Source organism: Microcebus murinus, chromosome 9 (genome assembly GCF_040939455.1).
Source record: "Microcebus murinus isolate Inina chromosome 9, M.murinus_Inina_mat1.0, whole genome shotgun sequence".
NCBI lineage: Eukaryota > Metazoa > Chordata > Mammalia > Primates > Cheirogaleidae > Microcebus > Microcebus murinus.
The window spans coordinates 57,592,831-57,618,473 of NC_134112.1; the positions used below are offsets into that span (position 1 = coordinate 57,592,831).

Sequence of the window (25,643 nt, forward strand, 5' to 3'; positions counted from 1 at the left end):
TCTCCACATGAACTTGTCCCCTCAGCACGGCTTCCCGGCTCCTGGGCCTTCTCCCGCAATTCCACGCCGGACCCCCAACCCCAGCTCGTTCTCACGGCAGAATCTGGCGCCAAGAGGCTCCCCGCGCTCGAAATGTGGTACCAGACGCCAAGCGCGCCAACTGTCCCGGTCCCGCTATTTCTGTTCGGTCCGAGCCCACGTCTGAGGAAGTCGCGGCGTCCTCCTGGCACAGCAGCCTAGCGCACCGCTCGGCCGTGCTGAAGAAAGGTCCGCACCGGGCTCAAGGCCCTTCCTGCCGGCCTCCCCACGCCGGGCCTCGGCTCCCTCCTTCCCGGCTCCCGCCTCCTCCCGTAGGCTGCCAGGCGGACCCAGCCTGCCTCTCTCTCTGCCTTCACTACCGGGTCAAGCTGCGGAGGGAGGGAGCGAGACAGCGGCGAAACCCTCCCTGGCTCCCCAACCGGCGCGCGCGCCCCTCCTCCCTCGATAGCCTGCTCCCTCCTCCCCTGCCTCCTCCCCTTCTGCCAGTACAGTACAACTAGTACACACACACACACACACACACACGGACCCTGCCGCTGCCACTGCAGCTGCCATGGATATCAGCTAACAACACACACCCAGGCGCGCGCGCGCGCTCCCACTCGCACCACGCAGGAGTGGCCCCCGGCATCCCTACCCTCCTCCCCCACCCCCACTCCACCCGCTCACCACCTCGGCTACCGCTCGCTCCGGCTGCCGCCGACGCCGACGCCACCGCCACAGCTTCCTCTGCTGCGGGGCCACAGCCTTGAGTGTCATTCAAGGGACAGCACAACCTCACCCAAGCTCTCCTACCTCTGCCCAGCCGTCCCTCTCATCCTCCCCCTTCCTCGTCCACACTCCATCCAAAGAAGAGAGAAAGCACCGAATAGGGGGGAGGAGGAAGGCAAAGTCTGTTCTTTTCATCCCTTGGCCCCCTTGCTGCTCCATCCTCATTCTCTCACCACCGACCTCCCTACCCCAAAGGAGCCCTAGGAACTGAGGCGACCCACCCCACTGCCATGTCCAAAAGCTTGAAAAAGAAAAGCCACTGGACTAGCAAAGTCCATGAGAGTGTCATTGGCAGGAACCCGGAGGGCCAGCTGGGCTTTGAACTGAAGGGGGGCGCCGAGAATGGACAGTTCCCCTACCTGGGGGAGGTGAAGCCCGGCAAGGTGGTCTATGAGAGCGGCAGCAAGTTGGTGTCGGAGGAGCTGCTGCTGGAGGTGAACGAGACCCCCGTGGCGGGGCTCACCATCAGGGACGTGCTGGCCGTGATCAAACACTGCAAGGACCCCCTCAGGCTCAAGTGTGTCAAGCAAGGTGAGCGCAGCGCTGGCTCAGTGCTTTGCCAGGCGGCGGGACCGCTCGGGGCGCAGGGCAATGGAAGGGTGGGCGCGCGTGTGGAAAGGGGTGTGTTGCGCGACTGTGGGGTGGGGTCCAGAGAGGACCAGTGCAAGTGAGCTTTGCCGAAGATCCGACTGGGGGGCTAACGGGAGTGGTGGGCAGGTTGCCCTGTGGCGGGCAACTTTGTTTGAGCAGTTAGACCCTCCCCTTTGGAAGATGTTTGGCCTGGTCCGACCTCCTCAGAGATCCCGGGGCAAATTGAATGTGCGTCAGTGGCATCGCCCGCAGTGGATGAAGAGCTTTTGGGGAAGGACGGAAGGAAAGAAAGAGGGAGGGAGGGAGGAAGGGAGAAAAAAGAGGACGGAGCAACTTGAGGGTGCAGAGGCATCACCAGCAGGGCTGGGAAGAGCAGAGGGTGGTGGGGTGGGCGGAGAACTGCGTCCAGCGTTTCGGGAGCTGGCAAGAGACGCCCAGTTCCCCAGGCGTCCCCTAGGGATCCCTGAACCACTGGCTGGCGAGGAAGGGAAGGGGAAAATTGCTTTAGGCGCTTTGATGGGTCTTCTGTAACTTTTTCCCTGCCTCACTCCCCTGTCCCCCTCCCCCGCCCACGGTCGGTCGTGTCATGTGGGCATCGCGCGTCACGTGCGCACTGACTAACCCCGGCGCTCACCCCTAGCCAGCCCGCGGGAGGAGGCTCCGGAAGAAGGCGCGGCGCTAGGAGCGCTTTCCAGTGTTGGGGGGTCAGGAGGAGAGGAATGGTTCTCGGAGTGTACTTTCTCACGGGTTGCCCTCCTTGAGTGGAAGTCTTCTGTGGCAGGGCTCTACTCTGGCTCCAGATTTGGGGGGCGTGTTTCTGGGGAGGAGTTGGATGGAGATGCCAGGTGGTTATAACGCAGTCTCCCTCAGCTCCAACCTTTGATGAGCCTTAATTGAAGGCTGTGATGTGGATTTAGGGAGATTGGATGCAGAACTCTCTGTCTTTGCTTGAAAGAAAATTATGGTCCGGAAGGAGGAAATAAAGGATTTTGGATAGAGGACAATTTTAACTAGAATGAAATAGTGTATTTTTTGTTTTCCACAAGCCATTGCGTATTTTTTTTCTAGCTTACATGCACATTTGGTGTGCACTATGTATGTATGTATGTAGATGTGCTGCACATGTGTATTAGTCTAAGAGTTTGTTGTGTTACATTGTCCTGGCTGAAAGATGGAATTGAACATGCTATTGCTGGCATTTTGCCACTTAATCCTATTGCTTGATCAGCTACCAGGAAATGCTCTTAGGGAGATGTTCTGCGCTATAAAATTTTTCTCTAAAAAACTTGCTTAAAACCAAACAAGAGAAATGGAAGTCTCAGACAAAGTTTCTTAAATGTAAATTGCCATATAAGAAAGCAGTGTCATTGGGGATTCTTGAATATTAATAGCTGATGTCTTGAAATAGGCTAATGCGAACATTTACTTGTAAGTCAACATAGCTCAATACTGAATTAGGAATGCTGTGATACTGAAGAATATGAGTTAAGCAGGAAGGCAAATAGAGTATCTTGATGTTTTTCAAGCCTCAAACACAGGAATTCATGGCAACATATGTGATGATACTACCTTAAAGCTATAGATACAAATGTAAAGTTCTGGCTTTGGGCCCAAGAAATCTAGTACACAAGTAATGACCATGGTTTTGTTGGCAATAAACTTGGTATTTGTAATAGAAAGTGACTTCAAAGTTAATGTATTGTCCTGTAAATTGGACTAATAGTACTGTCTTACTAAGAGAAGTGATTGTCCTATTATAGTTTGCAATGACCACCACATCTTAAATGTTATATTCAATTCTAAGAACTACTTCCTGAGGTGGACCTTGGGAAAGTGTAACACTAGCAAGGAATAATAAATCCAGAAGAAAAAGAAAGGGAGATTACTGTATACTGTAGATATATTCTATGAAATTCAGTGGAAAGATTCAACTTGGAAAAGTAAGGAAATGAAATGTTATTAAATACTGAAAAGCTATCAAATAAGAAAAATAATTCTGACTCTCTTGTTATAGTCCACAGAACAAAACTAAGATGAATGTACTGAAAAAGTTAAAAAATTAAGCATTTTTATCTTTATTAAAAAGATGAACTTTCTAACATAGCTTCCTAAAAATCTGTGAGCAATGTTGCAAGTTGAGGCTGCTATCACAGTGAGTGTTTGTGAAAGGTCAAAATGACCATATGCCATTCATTCCTATATAAAATGGGGACCTGGGCTAGATATCATTTAAATCCTTCCATGATTTGATCTGAGGTGGTCTCTTATCACTCAACTTCTATATTAAGTTTTATTTAGAACATTGTTGCTTTTAGAACTCATAGAATAAATACATGTGAAGTGATATATTTAGGGAAAATCTCTTTCCATCTTATATTAATCCTCAGTTCTGGACTTCACTGGTTTGTTGATGATATATTCTTGTAATGATGTTCACAGAGCTTCCACAGGAACCTGATTCACATCCTGAATCACTATTGACTAAAAAATATATATATTTCTTTTACCTTTTGTGGAATAAGTACTCCTCTTCCATATTTTTTATTTTATGCTATTTTTTAATTGACAAATAATAATTGTTCAAATTCATGGGGTACATAATGTTTTAATATATTTCTACATATAGGTCAGATCATGGTAATTATCATATCTATCATCTCAAACATTTATCCTTTCTTTGTGTTGGGAACATTAAATTAAACATTATCCTCCGTCTAGGTATTTGAAATAGTATAATATGCTATTGTTAACTATAGTCATCCTACAGTGGTATAGAACACCAGCACTTATTCCTCCTATCTAGCTGTGATTTTTTAGCCTTTAACAAATGTCTCTCTGTCCTTCCCTTCCTCCTACCCTTCCCAGCTGTTAGTATCCTCTTATTCTTCTAAGTATAGTGATCCATATATACTCTTCTTTTGTTGAAATCATTTTCCTTGTCAATAGATAGGTTTATTTATCATTGTAAGTAAAGTGAAATTTTTAGAACTTTTAATATAGGGCCTGTGTGTCTTGGGTTTCAGTACAGATTTCATTTGCTGGAAAATTATTTAGAAACTCTTGGCTCAGTAGATATATTTCTGGAGAGCTAAACTTAAAAACTTCAATATGGTTTGTTTAGCAGTTATATTTTTAAAATATTAATGAAATTGATTTTTGAATATTCATTAACATATTGAGCATTACATGGAAACTACATGCATACCCATAGCTAAACTAAGGCAGATTTTTGTAAAGAAAAGGAGAGATTTGAATAATGAGGATATTGTTAAAAAGTGCACTGGATAAATTGCATTATTTACTCAATTTTTATTTGCTTGGCTAATTTTACATTATAGTCATCATAATTTTAAATTATCATAATTTTAAAAGAAGATGAGTTACTGGGATTTTAACACATGCTAGAGAAGATATATGTATCACAGTTTTTCTACAAGGTTTAAATATCTTTAAAATTGTTTTTAAAAGCTGTTTCATTAAATTCGGGGATTCCCTTTTTTAATTTAAGCTGTCTCCTTTTAATCCACACAATAATATACCATTTATAAAAAATACCATTTATTGTCACAATCCTTTTTTTGTAAATTATGACTTTTCTGTTTATAATAATAAACTCACCAAAGTATTTAATTCTAAATTGGCATTTCTCTTCTATGATCTCATAAATGCATCAGACCCAGTTGAAGAAAGTTACTTGTGTGATCTGTGCTGAGGTGCTAAAGGTTTTCTTTTTCTCTTTCTTTTTCTTTTTTTAAAAGTTTGACACTAAACTTCACAGCAGCCAGTTACATAGACCTTTGTGTCCTACATTCCTTGCACTATGGCTGCTAATTCATCTAATACCACATAGGGACCTACATAGCCTGGACTTATTTTCCCATTTAATATCTCACAATGGAAAAGAAAAGGAAAAAAAGTTTTCTAATTCTTCCCATGTGGAAGATGGGCCAAATAAGGCCTTTGAAATTCAGTTCTAGAGAAGATCTACATTGCTCTCCCTCCTACTGCTCCTTTCAAAGACACTTTCAAAGCAAAGTAGATCCACATTTGAGTCATGCTTTCTTCTTGATTGACTTCAGGCTAGTATAATAGAGTTAAACCTCTGTGCTTCTTTTTATTTGGAAAGGTAAAAACAAATTATGTCAAATTTTCTGCCAATAAAGATGGACTTTCCTCCATAGAAATGTGAGATTAATTTTATTGTTCAATAAACAATAAAATTGTTTAACATTTTGATCAGTTAATTATCTTATCAATAAAGTGTCTTTAAGGTTTTGGAACAAGGTTAATGAGGCAGTTCCCCTTGAGCATAATTTATGAGTGATGTCACTGTTGTTTTTTGGCAATATAGATGATTTAAATAATATGACCCTGAATGTTAAATATGACTATTTGCTTTTTTATATGTACTGTCTCTGCTCTTAACATTTACATTGTGAAATCTTTTGGCATGTTTATTATGCTTACATTCCTTTTTAGTTGCTTGTAACTCACACATTCACTTTCATAATAAGAAAAAAGTTTTTCATATTTGACATCTATGATTAATTGTAGGTTAAACAATGACTTTCAAATACATAGCAGATCCTGGCAGAGTCATTTCCCTCAGGAGGTGGGGTAGAGTAGTGGTTAAATATATAATCTCTTAAATAGACTGCCTGGGTCTGAGTCCTGAGTATGCCAGTTAGTGCTAGCCATAAAAAAAATGTATTTAACCTGGGGTGGTAGTAATGCTTCAAGACTATTACATAAGGTACGTATTTAAATCCATAATATCCTGAATTTAAACAGTAAATAAATCAATCAATCATGTAGTGTTTGGCAGATAATAAGCATTGTATAAACTTTAGTAAATGTTATTTTAAACATATTGATCATTTTGAGCTAGTGACATTATGAAATGTTTTTAACTTTTGAGATATTTTACTCTTAATTTCAATTAATTGGAAAATATTGAATTGTTTACTTTAGGCTTGACAAGCATAGAAATCCTATTAGAATTCATTAATTTACATTTGAGAATTTATCTATATTTCTTACTCATCGCTATACTTAGATATAAGTATCATGTTTTAAGGTGTAATTTTTACTTCTTAGCTAGAAATTAAGTACCTCAGAAAGAACAACAATAATAAAACATAATTCATAAGTGTTCATAGTCAACAGTGTATAATAAGGAAAAAATGCATCACTTCAACAAGAATACTTCGCATTTGTGAGAATGATAGTAGCTCAATATAAATTTCTATTTAATACTGTTACAAGATGAAGCAAACAACATTTCCACTACTAGCACCTCAATGATTTTAACATTTTAGTTGAATGAGTCCCATCTTACAATTCAATAGAACAGTTTGCTTTGAAGTTCTAGGGTCCAATATTAATTTCTAAAATCGTTCTTAGCTACAATATGGCTATTTATCATAAGAAGCACAAAACAAGGTCTTACAACTTTCTTTTTAAAATTATTTATTCCATTCAGTTCTCAGCTCTTCTGTCTCCAGTAAGTATTGATGCTATATTTCCTTTTATAAAAGTAATTATGCTTTATAGAGAATTTAGTAGTATGTTCATAATTACTGAATTCACGTTGTTAATTAACGACTTGTTTAGAGATATACATCTGCTAAAACTATCGTACAATCCTCATATTCTTGTAGAGAATTAATAAAAATTGTTTTCATTATTGCACTCATTGACACTTTATGAACTATTTTTAAAAGGATTCCATTTTGAGATTAACTTTTTTAAAACTTTAAAAAATTGTGTTACTTTTACCATATAGTGACAGAAGGAGAAAGAAGCCTGTAAAGTAAAATATATCTTGTCTATGCTGATTTTTTTAATGACAAAATTTGTAGAAGAAATTTTATCAAACTCTTAACTTTCTTTAGTGAAAAACATGCATATAACATCAGGAATTTTTCCATAAATACCCATGGATTATATTAAGTGACTCTGAAATGAAGTAGAAAGAAGCAAGACTATTTAATTTAAAAAAACAAAATGTTTTATTTTTTAAATTTATTTTATATATTACATTGTGATTGAAGAGTTTTCTTAAAACATAAGCTTCTCAAATGCTACATTGAATTATTTATATTGTCATGGATCAAGGGTAACACAAAAACTGTTTACACCTTACATATCACTTAACTGATCATAAAGAGTGTCTGAAAAATATTAAGTGCAAAAACCAACTTTATATATATTTAACATTTTTTATTTTATGTGTGAGTATTGTTGTTTAGCCTAATATTTTGTGTTGATGTGCACAGGAAGGTATATACTTAGCTGGAACACATATATGACTACAAGGATAACAAGGGCTGTAGAAACGCACAGATTAATCTAGCAGTATACTTTAAACTTGTCAAAATCTGATTAGCTAAATTATAAGCATCAGCAAGTTTCAGAGATATGAAATGTCCAGTGTTGCATCTGTGAAGCATTTTGATCTGTAAACACTAGTTTGTCTTTTTCTGCAGTCTATGCTGTAAGGATGTTAAAGCAACTCTTTACTAGACAAAGTTTTTTCAAAATATAGCAAGTCTTTAGTCTTAGATGGTCTCTAAATCCTTCCAAAAGTCTTGGCTTATTTCCCAAAGCACCCTGAACATGAATAACTGTAATCTTGCCTTCCTAGCAAATTAGACATTTAGGGGGTGGCCATTTTGTTGTAGTAAGGTCTAAATAGACAGAAGGAAGTTGATCCCCCCACTGGAAGAGGAATGTTCTCAGAGGTGCTCTAATTTATCTGTAGTTAAAATTCTGAAACCCTCTTTCTTAGTGTTTCTTCTGAAACATAATCTATAGCTGTATCTCCTTTTCCTCTTTGGTTGAAAGTACCTATGCTTTGTTCTTCTTCAGTTGTGTGTAGAAGTCACATTAGTGATAGAAGTCACAGTGTGATAGAAATCATTAGTGTGTAGAAGTCACAAATTTGCTCTTCTTTGGATACATGGAATACACACACAGGCACACATATGTGCATGTGCACATGTACACATGCACATGTTTTTCAAACACCAAGTTTCAGTGCCAGTTTTAAATCAATAATCTCAGGAAGGCATTTATGCATGTGAGAATACAGTTTTATTTTAAGGAAAATGGTTACATAAAGGTATTCCATGTGTGACAAATCTAGCTGAAAAGCTTACATACTCCCCATAATTTTCAACTATGAATGATAATTTTTACCCTTATTAGCTCTGATAATGGGAGACCATAAAGACATAATGAAATTAAGTACCTAAATTATTTCTGTATTTCATATGTATTAGTTGTTAAGAATTGATTTTTAAAAGTCTGATTTAAAAATTTGGATTTTGGTCATTTTTATTTGTATCACCAAGTGGCTGGTTACACAATGCACAAGATAATGTCCTAATGTTTTAATGCACATGATAATGTCCTAATATTAGTGTTAAAAAAGAAGGAGAAGGGATGAGGCACATGCTTATTTATGAACTGAATGACATATTTGCAGAATGCTTTAAATTTATATTTGTTTAGATGTCTTAAGAGTAAAATGAGAGACCTGGATTCAATAATATGAATATATTGTATATTGCAATTCTAAAGAAGTATCATTTAAAAATTAGTTAAATTATGCCTAACATAAGTGTTTAGCTAAAATACAGATACTGGCATTGCTTTATTGAGAAGTTAAAAATGTAAGGAAAAACTAAAACCAAGTTTGATTAGAAAGGATCCTAAGAGATTTTACTATGAAATGAAGAATATAATACTTTGAATTATATTAATGTTGTAAGTTAAAACCAAGAAAACTTTATGTCAAAGTAATTCACTATGGACTGAATACTGTATTTGAGTTTGTAAAGTGCAAATATTCCATAAATAAAAAATAAAACTATATAAAATTAATATCTTTGATAGCTCAAACAATATGCAAAGCTGCTACTATGAATTAAGAAAATACCCTTTTACATTCATATCCTAAATCTCTCTTTTAAAATTAACTGGAAAGTCTTCACTAATGTGTAGACTGTCCTGACACTCTATTCTTGGGGAAATTGACTCTTTTAGCATTGACTAAGGAGATGCTTTATTTCAGTTGAATATATTTTCAGATAGAACTTAGAAAGCCACAGTTATTAAAGAAACTGAGTTGTCTACCTAGAATGTATTTCTTCTCCTCCAGTGCCACTTACCTACTATTAAAATGGCAGTTATGTTCAAGTAGTTGAATGTTGACATACTGATAAGTGTTTCATATCAATTTGACCTCAGTCCAAGGGGATGAACCTAGGCAAGTTTATACCAAGTTAGATAATTCCATCTCTTCACCAGTGATTAATTAGGAAATGGCTTATAACCCAGTTGTAAGTAATGAAAATAAGATGAATTCCTTTTGGGATTTTCTAAATTTCTTAGTTTCTCGAATAAGTTCTAAGAAAGAACTATTCACTTCTCTGTCTATGAAAGTTGTTCCAAGTGGAGAGGATGCCTAAAGCAACCGTAGCCATGTTGTGATCATGAAGAGAGCTAGCCAAAAAGTGGAGGATGGCAGAATAGGATGATAAAAAGTCATTGGCTCCTTGATGAACTGCTGAAATAATAAACCTAGAACTATCCCTATCTCTGGTCTTCTTGTTATTGAGATACAGTAAACAAAATATTTAAGCCATTTAGATTGGGTTTTCTGTTACTTGCAGCCAAAATTATTGTGATTTATATAACTTAAATTGATATAAAATAGATTTTTCATTCCTATTTTATTGTTTTTGAAGAGCATTGGTAAAATTTTCTTTCAAAAATAGGAATAATTTTGGCGAATAAATCAAGATGTATTTTCCAGTTGCATAAGCTCAGTGAAATTCTAGGTATGTCTCCATTACCTCATTGAATTGTGCTTTGGTAGGACTTCTGCTTTAAATTCCAGACACCTTTTTACCATTTTGAAGAAAACATGTAGGAACACCAATTCCTTTTAACATTATTCAAAATAGAACATAATCAAGAAAGAAAATCAGCTACAAAAATATACCAACAACGCATGCTGAAACCAGCTTGAAATATTTTTTGAATTATATAGTGTTTACAAATGTCTGTGCCATTGATCCAGGAGTGCATGCAATTATAAACTGACTCATCAAAATGTTCTAACTATATTTTTTCCTGGGCTAGAATTCATTTACTCATTATTCAACAAACACTTATTAGTAACCTACTCTCTGGCAGGCACTGAGCTAGAAGACTGGTAATAGAAAAATGAATAAAATTCCTGTAAGACATCATCTATACTCTCAAGTATTTCAACCTGTGGTATGTCTTGTGTGACCTAAGTTAAAATTCATTAGGTACAACTATGATATATCAGTAAAAAAAACATGTCATTAGGTTCTTACCATCTATTAAAGACATCCTCCGTGATGTAATGATAATTAAAGGTAAGAAAACCAAATGTCTTGGAGAAGAAATATGAGCTAGGAGTTCTTAGTATTCTACATAATGGATTGCAGTTCAAGTAATTTCATAAACTCTGTATGTTTATATTTTTATGTTGTGCTTATGTTTCAGGCACTGTGCTAGATAGTGACAGTAGAAAGGTGCATAAATCTTAGTCCTACCCCATGAATTTCACAGTGCAGTGTAATAGTTAAAATATAAAGCACTGAAGACAAACAGGTTTGGATTTCAGTCATAGCTGTGCCCCATACTGGATGCAAATTGCAAACATCATTTTATATCTCTACACATCAGTTCCATTCTTTGTAAAATAGGTAATATTAATATTATTATTGTCAGTAGTAGTAGTAGAGACAGGGTCTTGCTCTGTTGCCCAGGCTAGAGTGCACAGGTGTCGTCATAGCTCACTGCAACTTCAAACTCCTGGGCTCAAGCAATCCTTTTGCCTCAGCCTCCTGAGTAGCAGGGACTACAGGTGCACATCAACCTGCCTGACTACATTTTGTATTTATTGTAGAGACAGGGGTCCTGCTGTGTTGGTAGGCTGGTCTTGAACTCCTGGCCTTAAGCAATCCTCCAGCCTCGGGCTCCTAAAGTGCTGGGATTTCAGGCATAAGCTACCATGCTGGGCCTAAAATATATATTATTAAAGAATCTACTTCATAAATGTGTTATGAAGAAAAAATGTTAAAATGACTACAACATGCTTATCCCAGAGCCTAGAATATAGTATAGCTTCGATAACTGTTTGCTATTATTATAATTATCATGTATAATTGGTAGCGCTTGCATTATATATTAATATTCTTTTTAGTTAGTAATTAGAATGAGAATTTTCAATACAATAAATGTTCCAAAAGACCTGTGCCTAGCAGAAGGCCACTAGTCTGTGCTTATGTTTTAAGCCTGCTGTCCTCATTGTCAGCATGGACTGGCCTGCCAGGAACCGCCTGCAAAGCAGGAGGTGAGGGGTGGGCAAGGGAGCAAAGCCCCACCTGCACCCACTGCACTTCCCATGGCTCACATCACTGCTGAGCCCCACTCCTAGTCAGATCAGTAGCAGCATCAGACCCTCATAGGAGTGCAAACCCCACTGCAAACTGCATATGCAAGGCATCCAGGGATCCCTGCTCCCCATAAGAATCCAATGTCTGGTGATCTGAGGTGGCCACATCCCCTGCCCCGCTGCCCTTCGGCCTTTGGTGGAAAAACTGTCTTCCGTGGAAGACCGCAGAAGCGGTCCCTGTTGTCAAAAAGTTTGGGGACTGCTGTTTTAAGCAACATTTAATGTAGGAAAGAATACTTAAGTAAGTGATCAGGTAAGGAGGTAGGGGGATTTTCCCAGAGTAAAAGTACTTAGGCACTGATATAGAGTCAAGGACTGTGACAAAGAATTTGTGGAATTTAATGTAGAAAGTAGTAAAAGATTAGTTTGGGAATTACATGTGGGACAAGTAATCATATAGAACTGAGTGATGAGCCACTGAAAATTATTGTTATTATTAATACCAAACATTTATGCAGTGCTTAATATAAGTCAGGAGTGTTCTATACACCTTAAATATATGTTAACTTATTGAATCTTCATAATATCCTATAAGATGGGTACTATCATTAACTTCATTTTGAAAATGAGGAAACTACAGGCTAGAGAGATTAGGAAACTTGCGCAAAGCCAGAGGCCAGCCACAAACCCAGTCACTTCTCTGAACCACTATGCTTGCTTGCCTTTCAGTGTTTGAAAGATTTTAAGAGCAGAATTGGCAAGGTCATATTTGTCCAGTGTTTTCCCCCAGTGAGGAAAATCATAGACAACATTTCATGGAACACATTTAGGCAATGAAGAGGCGTAATTAAAGGAGGATGAAGGTACAACAAGAAGGACATTTAGGAGGTTACATAATTATCAAGAGGAGCAGTTTTGAGGTCATGAACTATAACAATGGTGGAGGAATGGGGAATAGATGACTGAGTAAAGAAATATGTAAATGGAAAAATTGTTAGCATATGTGATCAAATACAGAAAAAAAGAAAGGAATTTTGCTCAACTTTCTGTTTTCTGCTGGGTGGTGCCAATTATTAAAATGGAGACTAGAGGCGAGAACCATATTTCAATAGAAGGTAATTCCACCTGGGATATATTTAACTTGAGGTTCCTGGTAATAGGCATCTGACTATCCCAGTCTTGAAGTCAGAATAGTGTTGGGGACAGAATGTATAGATTAGGGAATATGAGATTATCCAACAAGAGCATGTAAAGAAAAAAAGAAAATGAACAAACATGCTATGACATTCGAATTTGAGAAAAAGCCAACAGATCCCAGGAAGGAAACTAAGACTATACTAAGAGCAAAACAATATTAAGTGAGTGATCAGCACTGCCAAACACAGCTGAAATGGTCAGAAATATGAGGTCTGGAATGTTTCCATTGCATTTGGCAAAAATGGAGGTTACCTTTATTTTGTGCCATTTTAGTGGAATAGATGGCACAGAAAGAGCAGATGCCACAGGGTTGAGGAGTGAATAGGAAGTGAAAAAATAAGAGTGTGTATGCATACTACTCTTTCAGGAAACTTCCTTGTTAGTAAAGTATAATGGACAGATGCTCTATAGGGGATTTGTGGTTAAGAGGGGTAAGGGTGTGTGTGTATGTTTGTGTGTGTGTGTGTGTTATGATGGAAGAGACTTCAGCTTGGATTTCTGTATTGTCATATAAATATACTTCATCCCATCAATATTAAAACATTCTAACACATTTGATACTTTGATTAATTAAATAAATATTCATCACTTTTTTGTTTTATGCCATGCTAAAGGTGGGCCCTGACATTAAAACAATAATAATGGTCAGACCTTACCCTCCAAGAATGCAGAGTAGGAGGAAAGACAATCATGTACAAAGCTAACCTTAATATACTGTGTTTAGTGTGATGGTACAAAAATAAACATACTGCCTTTAGAGCACAAAGAAGGAAGAGGAAGAAGCAGAGAGATATAATATAAAGAATGTGCATCTTGGAGTGTGAAGACTTAATTAGATTTCAGTCCCAAGTCCATTGCTATCACTGCTTTGTGGTGAGTTTTTTTCTGAGCCTCAGTCTCCTCATGTTATGTGGTGGTTGTTAGAGTTCTATCAGGGAAGGCCTTAACAAAACCCCTAAAGATTATGGACATTTATCTGTAGGTCAGTAAAGCCACTGGGGTTTGAACAAGGGAGAGACGTAATAAAAGTGGTTGAGTTTTTTGTTCTTTTTTGTTTTGGAGGGTTTTTTGTTTGTTTGTTTGTTTGTTTAGCGGGGGAGCTACAGACAGGGAGAAAATGTGGTTTGAGTTACGTATGGAAGGGAGAAGAAACTGAGAACAAGGCCTAACGTCTAGCATCAGTACTGGGAATGGAGGGAGGGTGTGAATTTGAGAGTTATTTTAGAGGCAGGTGAATAAGAATTTATATCCCACTGAATGGAGATGATGGTGAAGGGATACAAGAGGCAAAGATGAGTCTAAGTTTTCTGACTTGGGGGTGGGTCTCCTAAGTTTTCTGACTTGGGAGTAAATGGAGATGCCATTAACTACAGAGATTAAGATTTAATCTATAGGCGAAATGGCTTTAGGCTGTTCTAGAAAAAGAAAATTGCCTTCTTTAAGAACTGCAGAAGACGTAGCATGTTACTTTCAGAATATTGTGACTCTTAGTGCATAAGTAATGTGATGGTATTCATAAGATAGTTATCACTAATCTTTTACTTAAAGCAATTTAGACAAGGCATTGGTATTAGGAATAGTAGGTTAACAGAATTAAGTTATAAATACCTATTCTATGTTTTTGGCAGATTTTATTATTTTATTTTGCTACAATTGATATTACATAAATAACAGAGAGTGTGGAGATAAATGAGTGCCTGGTAGTATAATGTGTTTGAGGTGCCTGGCAGAGGGCATGTTTCTGATGTTCAAACGTGGCTGGTTACATATGTCTAGAGTTCACAGAATTGTTGGACCTGCAGTTTGGAGAGTTGAGATCCATTGTTTTTATGTTAATAGCTGTAGCCCTGCAGAGAGCTATGGTCCCTTTAGAGAGAGCACTGAGAATCAGAAGAGGCCAAGGGTAGAAATTTGAGGAATGCCTATATTTAGCAGGCCTGCACATATATTCTTCTTTACTTAGTATTTCTAATGGGAGCAGTGGGGGCTAGGGTGGGGATGGGGAGACATCTGTAATATTATGCAAATCAATTTTCATATATTGGGTTAATATGTAACATATAAGATAGATTCATCATATATATTTAATACTAATTTATATCTTTGAAGCACTGAAGATAACATTTCTATTCTATTAGCAAGTCAAATCAAACAGTAATAACAAGAATTCTTTCTTCAGCAATGCTGCCTTTATCAATTGTATGTTTTTGGTCTTAATTCAAAGGTCACAGAAGATAAATAGTACACTGCTTTTTGATTCTGTGAGGTGCTATCATAAGACCAATCTCCTTGACCATTGCTGTGATGTTCTAGGCTATATTTGGAGTAAATCTTGAAAATGCAAACTCTTCTCTAAGTTTTACTAGGAATTCTTCATTGAGACTATGTTTGTAATGAATTACCTTCTTCTGACATGTAAAATTATTCAAATATTTCCATATGGCCATAATTAGAATATACATCTTTTTGAAAACTCAGTTTACTATGTACATCAACTGTGCTGTACAATTTGAAGACATACAATTTCAATTTTAAAAGAAAAAAAAAACTTCTTTTTTATAGGTAGCTTCTCTAGTTCAGGGGCCCAAAAATGAACTGTGGGACATTTTAAACTGATGTGTTATATAATTATGTTTTAAATTAAAAGAATGGCATTTATGTGTCAAGGTTTGAAAATTCTGTTATTTTATCCTGAATTGGTAAGTGAGGATTAGATCCAGATTCTCCTGATTCTTAATATCCAAAAAAAGTACTTATTTTAATTTGCTATACCAATAGTTTGCCAATGAAGTTATCAAATACGTTACTTAAACTAGACCTGGAACTCAACAAGGGCAGGCAGAATCTCAGCTATATTTGTTTCCCTAGTACCTGGAATGATGTCTGAAAATATATAGAATGCTTTGAAAATATTCATTGAGTGCATGAATGACAAAGGTCCTCTTTCTTTGTAATACTTGACTTAATGAGACATATTATATGAGGGTTCTCCAATGAAACAGAACCAGTAGAGGAGATAGGTAGATAGACATTTATTATAAAGAATTGGCTCATGCAGTTATGAAGGCTAACAAGCCCCAAGATCTGTAGGATAAATCAAGAGACTCAAGAGAGCTGATGCTATGTTCCAGTCCAAAGGTTGGTAGGCTTGAGAGCCAGGAAGAGCTGATGTTTCAGTTTGAGTCTATGGGCAAGGGGGGGGGGGGGAATCAATGTTGCAGTTTGAAGACAAACAGACAGGAAAAAGTCTCCATTATTACTGGGAGGTCAGCCTTTTTATTCTATTTAGGCCTTCAGCTAATTGGATGAGGCCCACCACATTAGGGATGGCAAATTGCTCTTTTTGTTGTACCAATATAAATGCTAATTTCATCCTAATACCCAGAATAATGCTGGACCAAATATCCGGGTACCCTGTAGCCCAGTAAGTTGACACATATAATTAATCATCACACACATTAAGAATCTTTGTTCATAATTTAAAAACATTGTAAGTACAGTTATTTTAGCCTACAGCTACATCTTTGAAAAATATTTTAAAACAATTCAAATAATTTGTTTTTGAATATACTTAGAGCTCACTATATTATGCTGTGGCACATTTTGGCAGTGCTATCACTACTTACCTTATCAGTTATGAGACTCATTTTGCATAAAATATTTTAGTTTTCTAAAATAGAGCATAATAAGATCCTATTTTTTTCTGAAAGTCACTTTTGCTTATAATTAATCTAAATTATGATTTTCCCCAGTTTATTGATTATATTCTTTTGTCCTTACACTGAAACCATTGTGAAAAGATATCTGTTTCTGTTTAATTTAAAAGTTGTATGTTGAATAGTTTAGCAGTAGGTAACCTGTGCTTACTGTGATTGAAAATAGTATAATCCCTGTGAAAAGCCAGGTTGCTGAGTCAGTTATTTGTCAACATCCAAGAAAGTTTGCCTACTAATGATGGAGCCAGGATAACATTTCCAGAGGCCTCCAGTATCAAAAGGAACCTATAAGTTTAGTTAGAATAAGAGATTTTATTTATTGGCAGAATTGAATTAAATTGGCTCTTTTACTCCAGAAGAGAGGTTTTCATCTAGGTTAAGAATTGTTTCAGGCTGTTTTAGAAAGAAAATTGTTCTATTTGAGAACTAAGGAAAATGTAGAGATAGTAGATTCAGTAGTTCATAATAAGTTAGTAATAAAATAGTATTCATGTGCTGTCCCTTTAAAAATACCTTTAAATTGTCTGAATGATCAGAAATAAGAGCTTATCTAGTCAAGGAAAATCATAGTACCCATTTTTGTATTAAAATTTTTTCTTGTTTTTTTGTTCTACTTGATATTTTGATGTGTTTGGTTGATAGGCAAATAAACTGATTTTGTTATGTTTTATATTTTCATGTGGCATTCTTTAAATTTATTAATGTTGAACTTGAAAGTTCATGTGTAATATGCCCTGCAATGTAAACATTGCTGAATTTACTTTATGAGACTAATACAAAATATTTAGGAATAATCATAACACCTAGTCTGTACAGATGACTTACTATATTCCAGGCACATGTAATGTCTCATTTGACTAATCAATTAATCATGTTGTCTGAAAGGCTGCAAATAAGAAACAATTATTTTGCTCTCATCTACTCTTGCCTTGAAGGGCACTCTATTGGACCTCACTGGTTCACCTCCAGACAGCATGTTGGCCCACTTTATAACTATTTATAAACTTTATAACTCTATAACTGTGTATCAGAATAGTCTCAATTTCAGGTATGAAACAAAAATGAAGTCTGTTCCAAATACAAACTTTAACCTTGCATCCAGTTTAAAGATTCTTCCATATTTTGGGCTCAGTCTTGATTAAGAATTCTGGAAATCCGTCATGAGGACAGTTAGTGTGCTCTGTTTCTTGGCTCTGTTTGGTCCACCTCCTCCCACCCCCCACCTTGTCCTGTGTCCTCTAAGGTTAGGACAAGAGAAGAGGAGGAATGGGCATAAAGAAGCAAAGGATTCCGTTCTTTTTAATCTGTTCATATGTATCTTCTGTTACGTCAGGCACCCAGATGCTGGTTTTCTCTTATGGATCATATTGGTATGTTCTTTAAAGACACTCCAGCTTCCTTATCACCTTTTCCACACCCCGTTGTGTCTGTTTCAGCATTTCTTGACAGGGGCAATGGACTCTAAACCTGACCATTTATAATTCCACTGTAAATTCCTTCCCATTGCATTTTACCACCAGGATCTGTCTGTTGCTCTCCCCATGACCCAGCAGGCTGCTCTTTTAGTCAGCATCTTTTCAAGAGAACTTTTAGTTGCTTTCTTCTGAGATGTCTAGTTTGCCATGGAAAACCTCATGCGTCCTTGATGCATCATGTAGTGGAAATTCAGCCACATTCTTGCCTAAATATCATAACCAGCTCTACTTGGGCTCCCACCTTTAGAATTCTGCCAAAAAGTAGGCATAAGTTCCAATCTTTATGAATATCCCTCAGGATCATGGAAAACTTTTCAAATTCTACCAAGAACTCTCTCATCCTTAGCTTGTGGGTATCAGCATGGGGCAACTATAACTGTTTCAAAAGTTTAACAAGCAGCTGATCAAGAGTGACCTTGTGAGTGACTACTTCCTGTGTTCAGCATGCCCCTTTCCTCTGGGAGCTAAAGGTGAAATGACACTCCATTGTCTCTTAAGATTCCCTTCAAGGCATCTTTTTCATATGCTCTTTTTTCAAATATTTAGTCTTCCTACCTAGAATATTGGTAGTGATGATCTCTGAACTGGTTTTACCATGGATATGATTGATAACTTGCTTATTTCTGTTGTCCTCAGCTTTGAAGCCTTAGCTACATTCTAGGAAAACAGGAAAAGTCCCATTTCACATCTAATTACACTCATTTGAGGCTCACATTAACTCTGCAAAGAAAGCATTTTTTCATCATATCCATTAAACATGAGGAAACTAAAACACAAAGAATTTCATTACTTGTCTAAGGTCGCACAGATTGCCCAAGGTTACTCAGTACTAAGTGGCTTCCTGACTTAAAAGTCCACCTTCTGATTCATTTTGCTTTATTGCTAAAACAGAATAGGGCAGAGTCTAGAGGATTAATGAACTAATCCCCTAGATAGGTGCCCTAACTGCAGAGATGTACTTGTCCCCAAGTACATCACTTTTCCAGTTTAGTTTCCCTTTCCAAAGCTTCAATTTTTCTGATAGAAATGACATTTATTTCTTCTCCTTCCCATCTTAGAATGATTCAAGCACTTAAAGGTTAATTGTTAATTTCCCTACTGAAGTCATAAACATTTTAGAAGGGTTATAATATTTCTTATTCTGCTGTTTCAATATTGCTATAGAATATACAATTGACAATCATAAAAATACTACAATAGGATTATATTTAAAGACAATGAAAGCAAAATACTACAAATAGCAAAGAATTTAATATTTCCCTAACAGTGTTTCTATGCTTTCTGGATTTCTTAAATACTATTTTGTGAAATTAAAAGCTTATTATATTATCACTTTATATTACTATTTTTTCTCAGAAATCAAACATTTCTTATTTGTCATCTTTTAGCCCCTAAAAAATTCTTAGTCTTATGCTACAGTTGACATTTGTTTATACTTAGTGGCATCCAGATACATTATAAATATTACATTTCTAAAATGTATCTACTTATAAAATGTAAACTTGAGGATTTGGCGCCAAAGAACTGTCTTATCTCAGGTGTTTCCTTCTAGTATGCTCATGTGGAGCTTATATTTAGTATTACTTGAGTTGCAGATTTATTTCATCTTGCCTAGCAGCATCAGCTATTTCCTTCTGCTGGTTCCAATTATTATGATTATTTCCAGCCTGAGTGAAGTTTGGCGAAAGCAAATATAGAAAGGAAAAGAAAAGAATAGGCTATTCCCTCAAGCTAACATTCAAGCTTATCAGTCTTTATTTAACTTCAGAAACTATTTATTAATATTTGGAGTTAGCGATTTAATATTGATTTTGGTCTTCTTTGGTATTGCAGACAGAAACCCAAGTGTATGCAGGACACAATTTAACACAATAACATAGTTGAAAAGTAAGATATTTTTCCTTTGGCTCAGATAGATTAGGCCATTGTCCTCTGTTAAGACAAGCTAGGGAGAAGATGGACTTGTATCTGCTGAGTTTGTTATGTTCTTCATACATGTAATATATGAAAAAGGTTATAAGCACATATGTGTTACAGTGTAAACAATATTTATAGTTAGATGTCTGATTACATATTTGGGATGATTTGGAAACAATTGAGTGATTTTTCTTTTTTTGTAATGCATCTCTGGGCCCCAGGCAGCTGTATACCTGGAGGTTGTGGAACTGGCAACTGAGGAGTCAGAAACTCATATATACAGGTTACTTCTTTCCTCTGTGTTTCTTTAGTAACTTTATGGCAAGAAATAATTTTTCTCTATTCCTAAGTACTCTTAGATTTGATAAGAACTTCTAAGAACTTAACTCTTTTGAACAAATTTGCTCTGAAGATTTTATATAAACTCAAGGATTCAGTATGAGGGGGGAATAAGGGAATAAAGGCATCAAATTAGATGCTGACTTTATGAAGTTGCCTCTTTGTCATTTTATTCTGATGTAGTCCTAATTGCTAAGGCTCAAAATTCTACAAAGCCTTATTTTATCACTATAAAATACAGACATAAGTAAATGTGGGAGATGGAGCTGTTGAAAATTTTTAAGTTTTATAGAATATTTAGAAAATTCAACATAGAAATATGTAGAAATTTCCTATTTAGCAAATAAGGAAATTTCCTATTTAGCAAATAAGAATTTGTGTCAATTACATGTGTATTCTTTACAATAAATGCATTGTGCATTCCTCTTCACAAAATTATTTTCTTCCATTTTGAATCCAGTTAGTTTATAAACAAGACATATTTCTATGATTTTATCAATAGTATTCATTGATGGAGACATTTTTTATTGGTTAAAACTATCTTCTTTGTTCTAAAGCTTTTAAGTGACTGACATTTTTGTTTTACATTATAACTCCTTTATATTAAAAATCAACTTGAAAATAACCTTTAAAGTCAATTGCTAAATCCTTTTAATCATTGGTAGACTTGTGACTCTGTATTCCATGAGATCTTTTTATCATTATTATTACTAGAGTCAGCTATGTGGAAAATAAAAGATTATCTAATAAACCTATACAAAAGTATTTTTCCAATTTTTCTTTTGCCTCTGTTACTACCTCCAAAACAAAATAACACAAAATTCTATAGAAGGTAGAGGACAGAAATTTTTTCAAACAACATTATAAATTTTATTAAGAAATAAAGAAAAATAAAAAATTGCTTTTTCATTTATTGACTTGTCAATAAGGCTTACAGTTTGTTTATGGTCCAGATTTATTATATGTTGAAACAATTTGATTTGATTCAAACAAAATGAAAAAATAGATCAAAAGCTATTCTGTTGAATAATGTTTTTTACAAAAAATCGAGAAGCACTTTTGGGAATGGAAAAATATATCCTTAGTTTATAAAGTATTGTAAATGTGAATTTGGTTTCAAGAATATTTGCATAGACTTGTGGAGTATATACAGGGTCTTATATACAGGCTCTTTCTGTTACATATCAATATACAGTCTACTTTTATTATTGTTTTTATAATTGATAATCAGTGTTATATAATTGAGAAAGCATGTTTAAAAGGGCTTTATATAAAACATATCTAAAGCATTATTTAAATATTTAACTATTAGAAAAGAATGATAGATATTTTTGTGTTCTTAAAAATAAAAGACTTCTAAAGCACTTACCTTGGGAAAGTGAGAGCAATGACAATTATACATTTTCAGTAGAATATTAACTCGGATAATTGTCATCCAGTATAATCCAGTAAGGAAATGCAATATAGATGTTTTTTCAGTTGCATGTTCACATTGCTTAGCATCCAACTTTTGAAGACCCTCCTGCTCATTCCTGTATCATAAAGAAACATAAAGATGATGACTATAGTAATTTCAAAGTTTTAAAATTTGACATTCAGTGACAAATCTAGGCATTCTTTACTTCCCTTGTATACTTATAACCTTGGGAACAATAAAGATAGGCTAGTTTGTTAATAAATTATGATACTCCAAAGCATTTGATCCTAGAAAAGGAACACCAATATGACAAGATGGTCATTCTTGGCAGCGGTCATGGAGAATACAAGTTGTTGTTATTGATCTATAACATATTTAAGGCTCCTTCAAGCTAGAATGGCTTATAGAAGTACTGTTTCATTTTTATCTCAACTATCTATTTCTAAAGATATACAAATTATTATATTTTCCTCTGAAGAAAGGATTTACTTATGACTTATAAAGCCCAACTTCTCTGCCTACTTTTGTTAATACATTTATATAGTCATATATGTTCAGACCTGACTTCCAATCTGACTACTTCCAAATTTTCATTCATTCCTCTCTGACTAAAACCAGTCTCATGCTTTCCATTTGCTCTCTGGATATTTCTACATATATTCTCTGCTTCTTCCTTTAAAAATCTAAAATTCAACTTAGTTATTTTAGTAAGCTCTGCCTCCTGATTTCCCATTTTCTTTTAGTGGCCCCATGGGTCTCTAATTCAACTACACTAGAATTTTGGAAATTCACCTACCCTCTTTTTCTCGGAATCCTTAATCTGTTTAATCCTATCATTTGAGTCGTGGTGATAGTTCTTGTATTTGTTCTTTGTCTTTCCTTTCCTCTATTAACACTGCATATGTGTCCCTCCATTTCTCTTATCTTCCCTAATACCATAGCTTGTGATCTGTTTTCTGCTCACAGTTTTTCCCTTGCCCAACCTATCCAGCAAGTGGCTACCAAATTAATCTGCCTAAAAAAGCACTCAACATAATTCTTCTCTTTCTACTCTTTTATTCCTTATTGAATAACCTCTAAATGCTTAACTGAACATTCAGAACTCTACACAGTAAACTCTCAACTCAACTTTATGTATGTATTTGAAACCATTTCCCTGCATATACATTGCATCTCAGCCATGCTTAATTTATTTTGCCTGCTGAAAATTCTTCCCGGCTCTAATGCCACATATTTCTCGTATTATTCCTTGATGGCTCTATTAGAAGTGATATCTCCTCAGTCTCAGAACACTTATTACAAGCCACCTTGAAGAATCACTCATATGCATGTCACCTTATCTACTGTTTTATAGAATCCTTAAGTTTAAACACTGAAGTGTATACATCTTCCTAGCCCCTTTCCCTATGTCTTCACAAGGAAGTACTCTATAAATATTTATTAAATGAAGAAGATAGCTGTTTCAAGACATGCATGAATGTTTGTGTCTACAAACTGCCAATTTAAAGTGTAGATTGTGTACAATACATTTGTATCCAACTCTAAACCATAACTATATTTTATTTTTAAGTTTTTCTGTAATAAAGCCCTGCAATCGGAAGATAGTGAAGTTGGTAGAAGTAGAGAAATTTTTTTCTTTTGTGGTATTAAAACTAACTTCAGAACCATTCAGGCATACAGGTTGAAGTAACCTAATTTTCAAAAAAATACTTAAGAATATAATTATGTAATCTGAATAGGCAAGAAGTTGGGAAAGCGGTTCTAATCAAGTAGAAAAAAATAGATTTATTGTATTTGCAACTCAAGCTATCATTAATGTAGACCCCACACACACATCAATGTTTGGATCTATAGTTCGAAAGTAATTTCTTTCCAAAGAATAAATTCTGAGGGGAACTGTCTTCAAAACTAAAATGTAAAAAGTTTAGCTCTGACATTGTGCATCCCTGGTTAATTTTAAAAATTTGTAGAGATAGAATATAAATGACCAACATTCTTGGATGATTCTATTTATATATGCAGTAACTTACTCAAAACAGTATTCCTAAATAGATAAATAACTAACATCTTCCATTGAACTCCTAAGGAGAGAAGATAGAAGCTGTGAGAAAATGAGAAACTTCCTAGTTTCATAATTTCTATTAGAGATACAAAAATCATTTTTTTTGGCCTATGGTAATATATTACAGTGACAACACTTTATGTGTCTTTATGCAGCTCTGAGTTCTTTGATGAAAATGCCAAGGAGAACAAGTAGGATAAAGGGAGAAGGAAGATAGTTTGATTAATCCAGAACATAAATTTTTGATCAAATGATGTATGCATTCATCTTTGAAATGTATTCAGTCAACCAAATTGTCTGAATACTCAATTGCGGGGCAAGAGTAGTTGAGGCAGGCCCGTGAGGAGATCAGTCGCGTCTCCCCACGGAGCCAAGTCCCTAAGGTAGGGGTCACCACAGAGGATAAGGAAATTGATAGGCAACAGAGAGAAATAAAAGAATACATACAGACTAAGGTATAGTTTATAGTTTTATAATATATATATATAAAGATCAGATAAAACACAGCATGAGGTTCCTAGGGGACTGGCAGATCTCCACAACCACCAGCAATATGGTTAGATTCATATGGTTTTTATAATCACAGACATCAATTACCACTTGTCAGGGTAACATATTTGCATATTAGGAATACAGTTGCTAAGGGATACAGGTAGTGGGTTAGGGTCAAAAGTTCTCTCTAGGGGCTTCTAATCTATCTAGGTAAATAAACAGGTACAAAGTCTTTGAGGGGCTAGCTTCTAATTTCTAAGAGGTAGTTGTCAGTTAACAAAGGTATAACAAAAAAGGTATAGAGACTCAATAAATCTTTGATTAGTTATGGTAAACTTAAAGGTAGATAGACAGGAGAGAGCAGGAAGCCCATCTCTAATAAAACAGGTTGTTTATAACCACCGGGGTGCTTCTCTGGGCAAAGTGCACTCATTGTCTCCGGCTCCCATCCTGTGGGCCACGTTTGCCTTGTCTTGTCTTTCAAGACACAGGGAAGCTCATGAGATCTTATGAGACACATTTCATTAATTCCTCAATCATATTTTCCCACCACTCAATTTGTCTAATAACTCCTATATTAGATTTCTGAGATTGTAGAGAGTTTAGAGTATACCTAAGACGTGGAGTACTGGCAGCTCCATACTAAAAACTAAACCATTGGGTCTTATATGTCCATGAAACCATTCTTAGCTTGGGATCAAGACAAATGTGTGTAATTTTTTTTGAAGAACATCCAACTAGATTCTGTTAAGCACAATAGATTGAAAAATCATTTGTGTGTTTCTTTGAAAAGATTCTTTCTTTAAAATGATACAGTGCCTTTCATTCAAGTTTAAACACTGAGTTTTCCTGGCACAACTTTTTCTTTTTTCATAAACAAGTTAGGTTCATTCCAAGAAAATAAGTTTCATTTAACATTTAAAAATCACTTAATATAATTCATCACATTAATAGATTAAAAAGAAAAAAAATATATGGTCATCTCAAGTAATGCCAAAAATTCTTTAGATATCATTCAACATTTATTCATGATAGAAACTCTCGGAAGACATTTTTAAGCCATTAAAGGCTAACAGATCTACATAAAACATTATGTACTAGGGAAAATAAAAATTCCTAGTAGTATTGGTATTAATGGTGAAATATAGGAAAAGCCTAAATGACCATCAGAAGTAGAATAAATAAATTA

At 35.8% G+C, this 25,643-nt stretch overlaps 1 protein-coding gene across 4 annotated transcripts in view; it reads left to right on the forward strand.

Moving 5' to 3' along the window:
* The first annotated feature begins 609 nt into the window (after positions 1-609).
* Positions 610-25,643, forward strand: part of MAGI2 (membrane associated guanylate kinase, WW and PDZ domain containing 2) — a 1,296,878-nt gene continuing 1,271,844 nt past the window's right edge. For 2 of the 4 annotated variants that reach the window (XM_020289800.2, XM_076006486.1), the window contains exon 1: positions 610-1,341. In XM_020289800.2, coding sequence (XP_020145389.2) covers positions 1,041-1,341 — 301 coding nt within the window. In that variant the 5' untranslated portion in view covers positions 610-1,040. The remainder of the gene's footprint in view (positions 1,342-25,643) is intronic. The other 2 variants (XM_076006487.1, XM_076006488.1) reach the window with 2 other exon arrangements.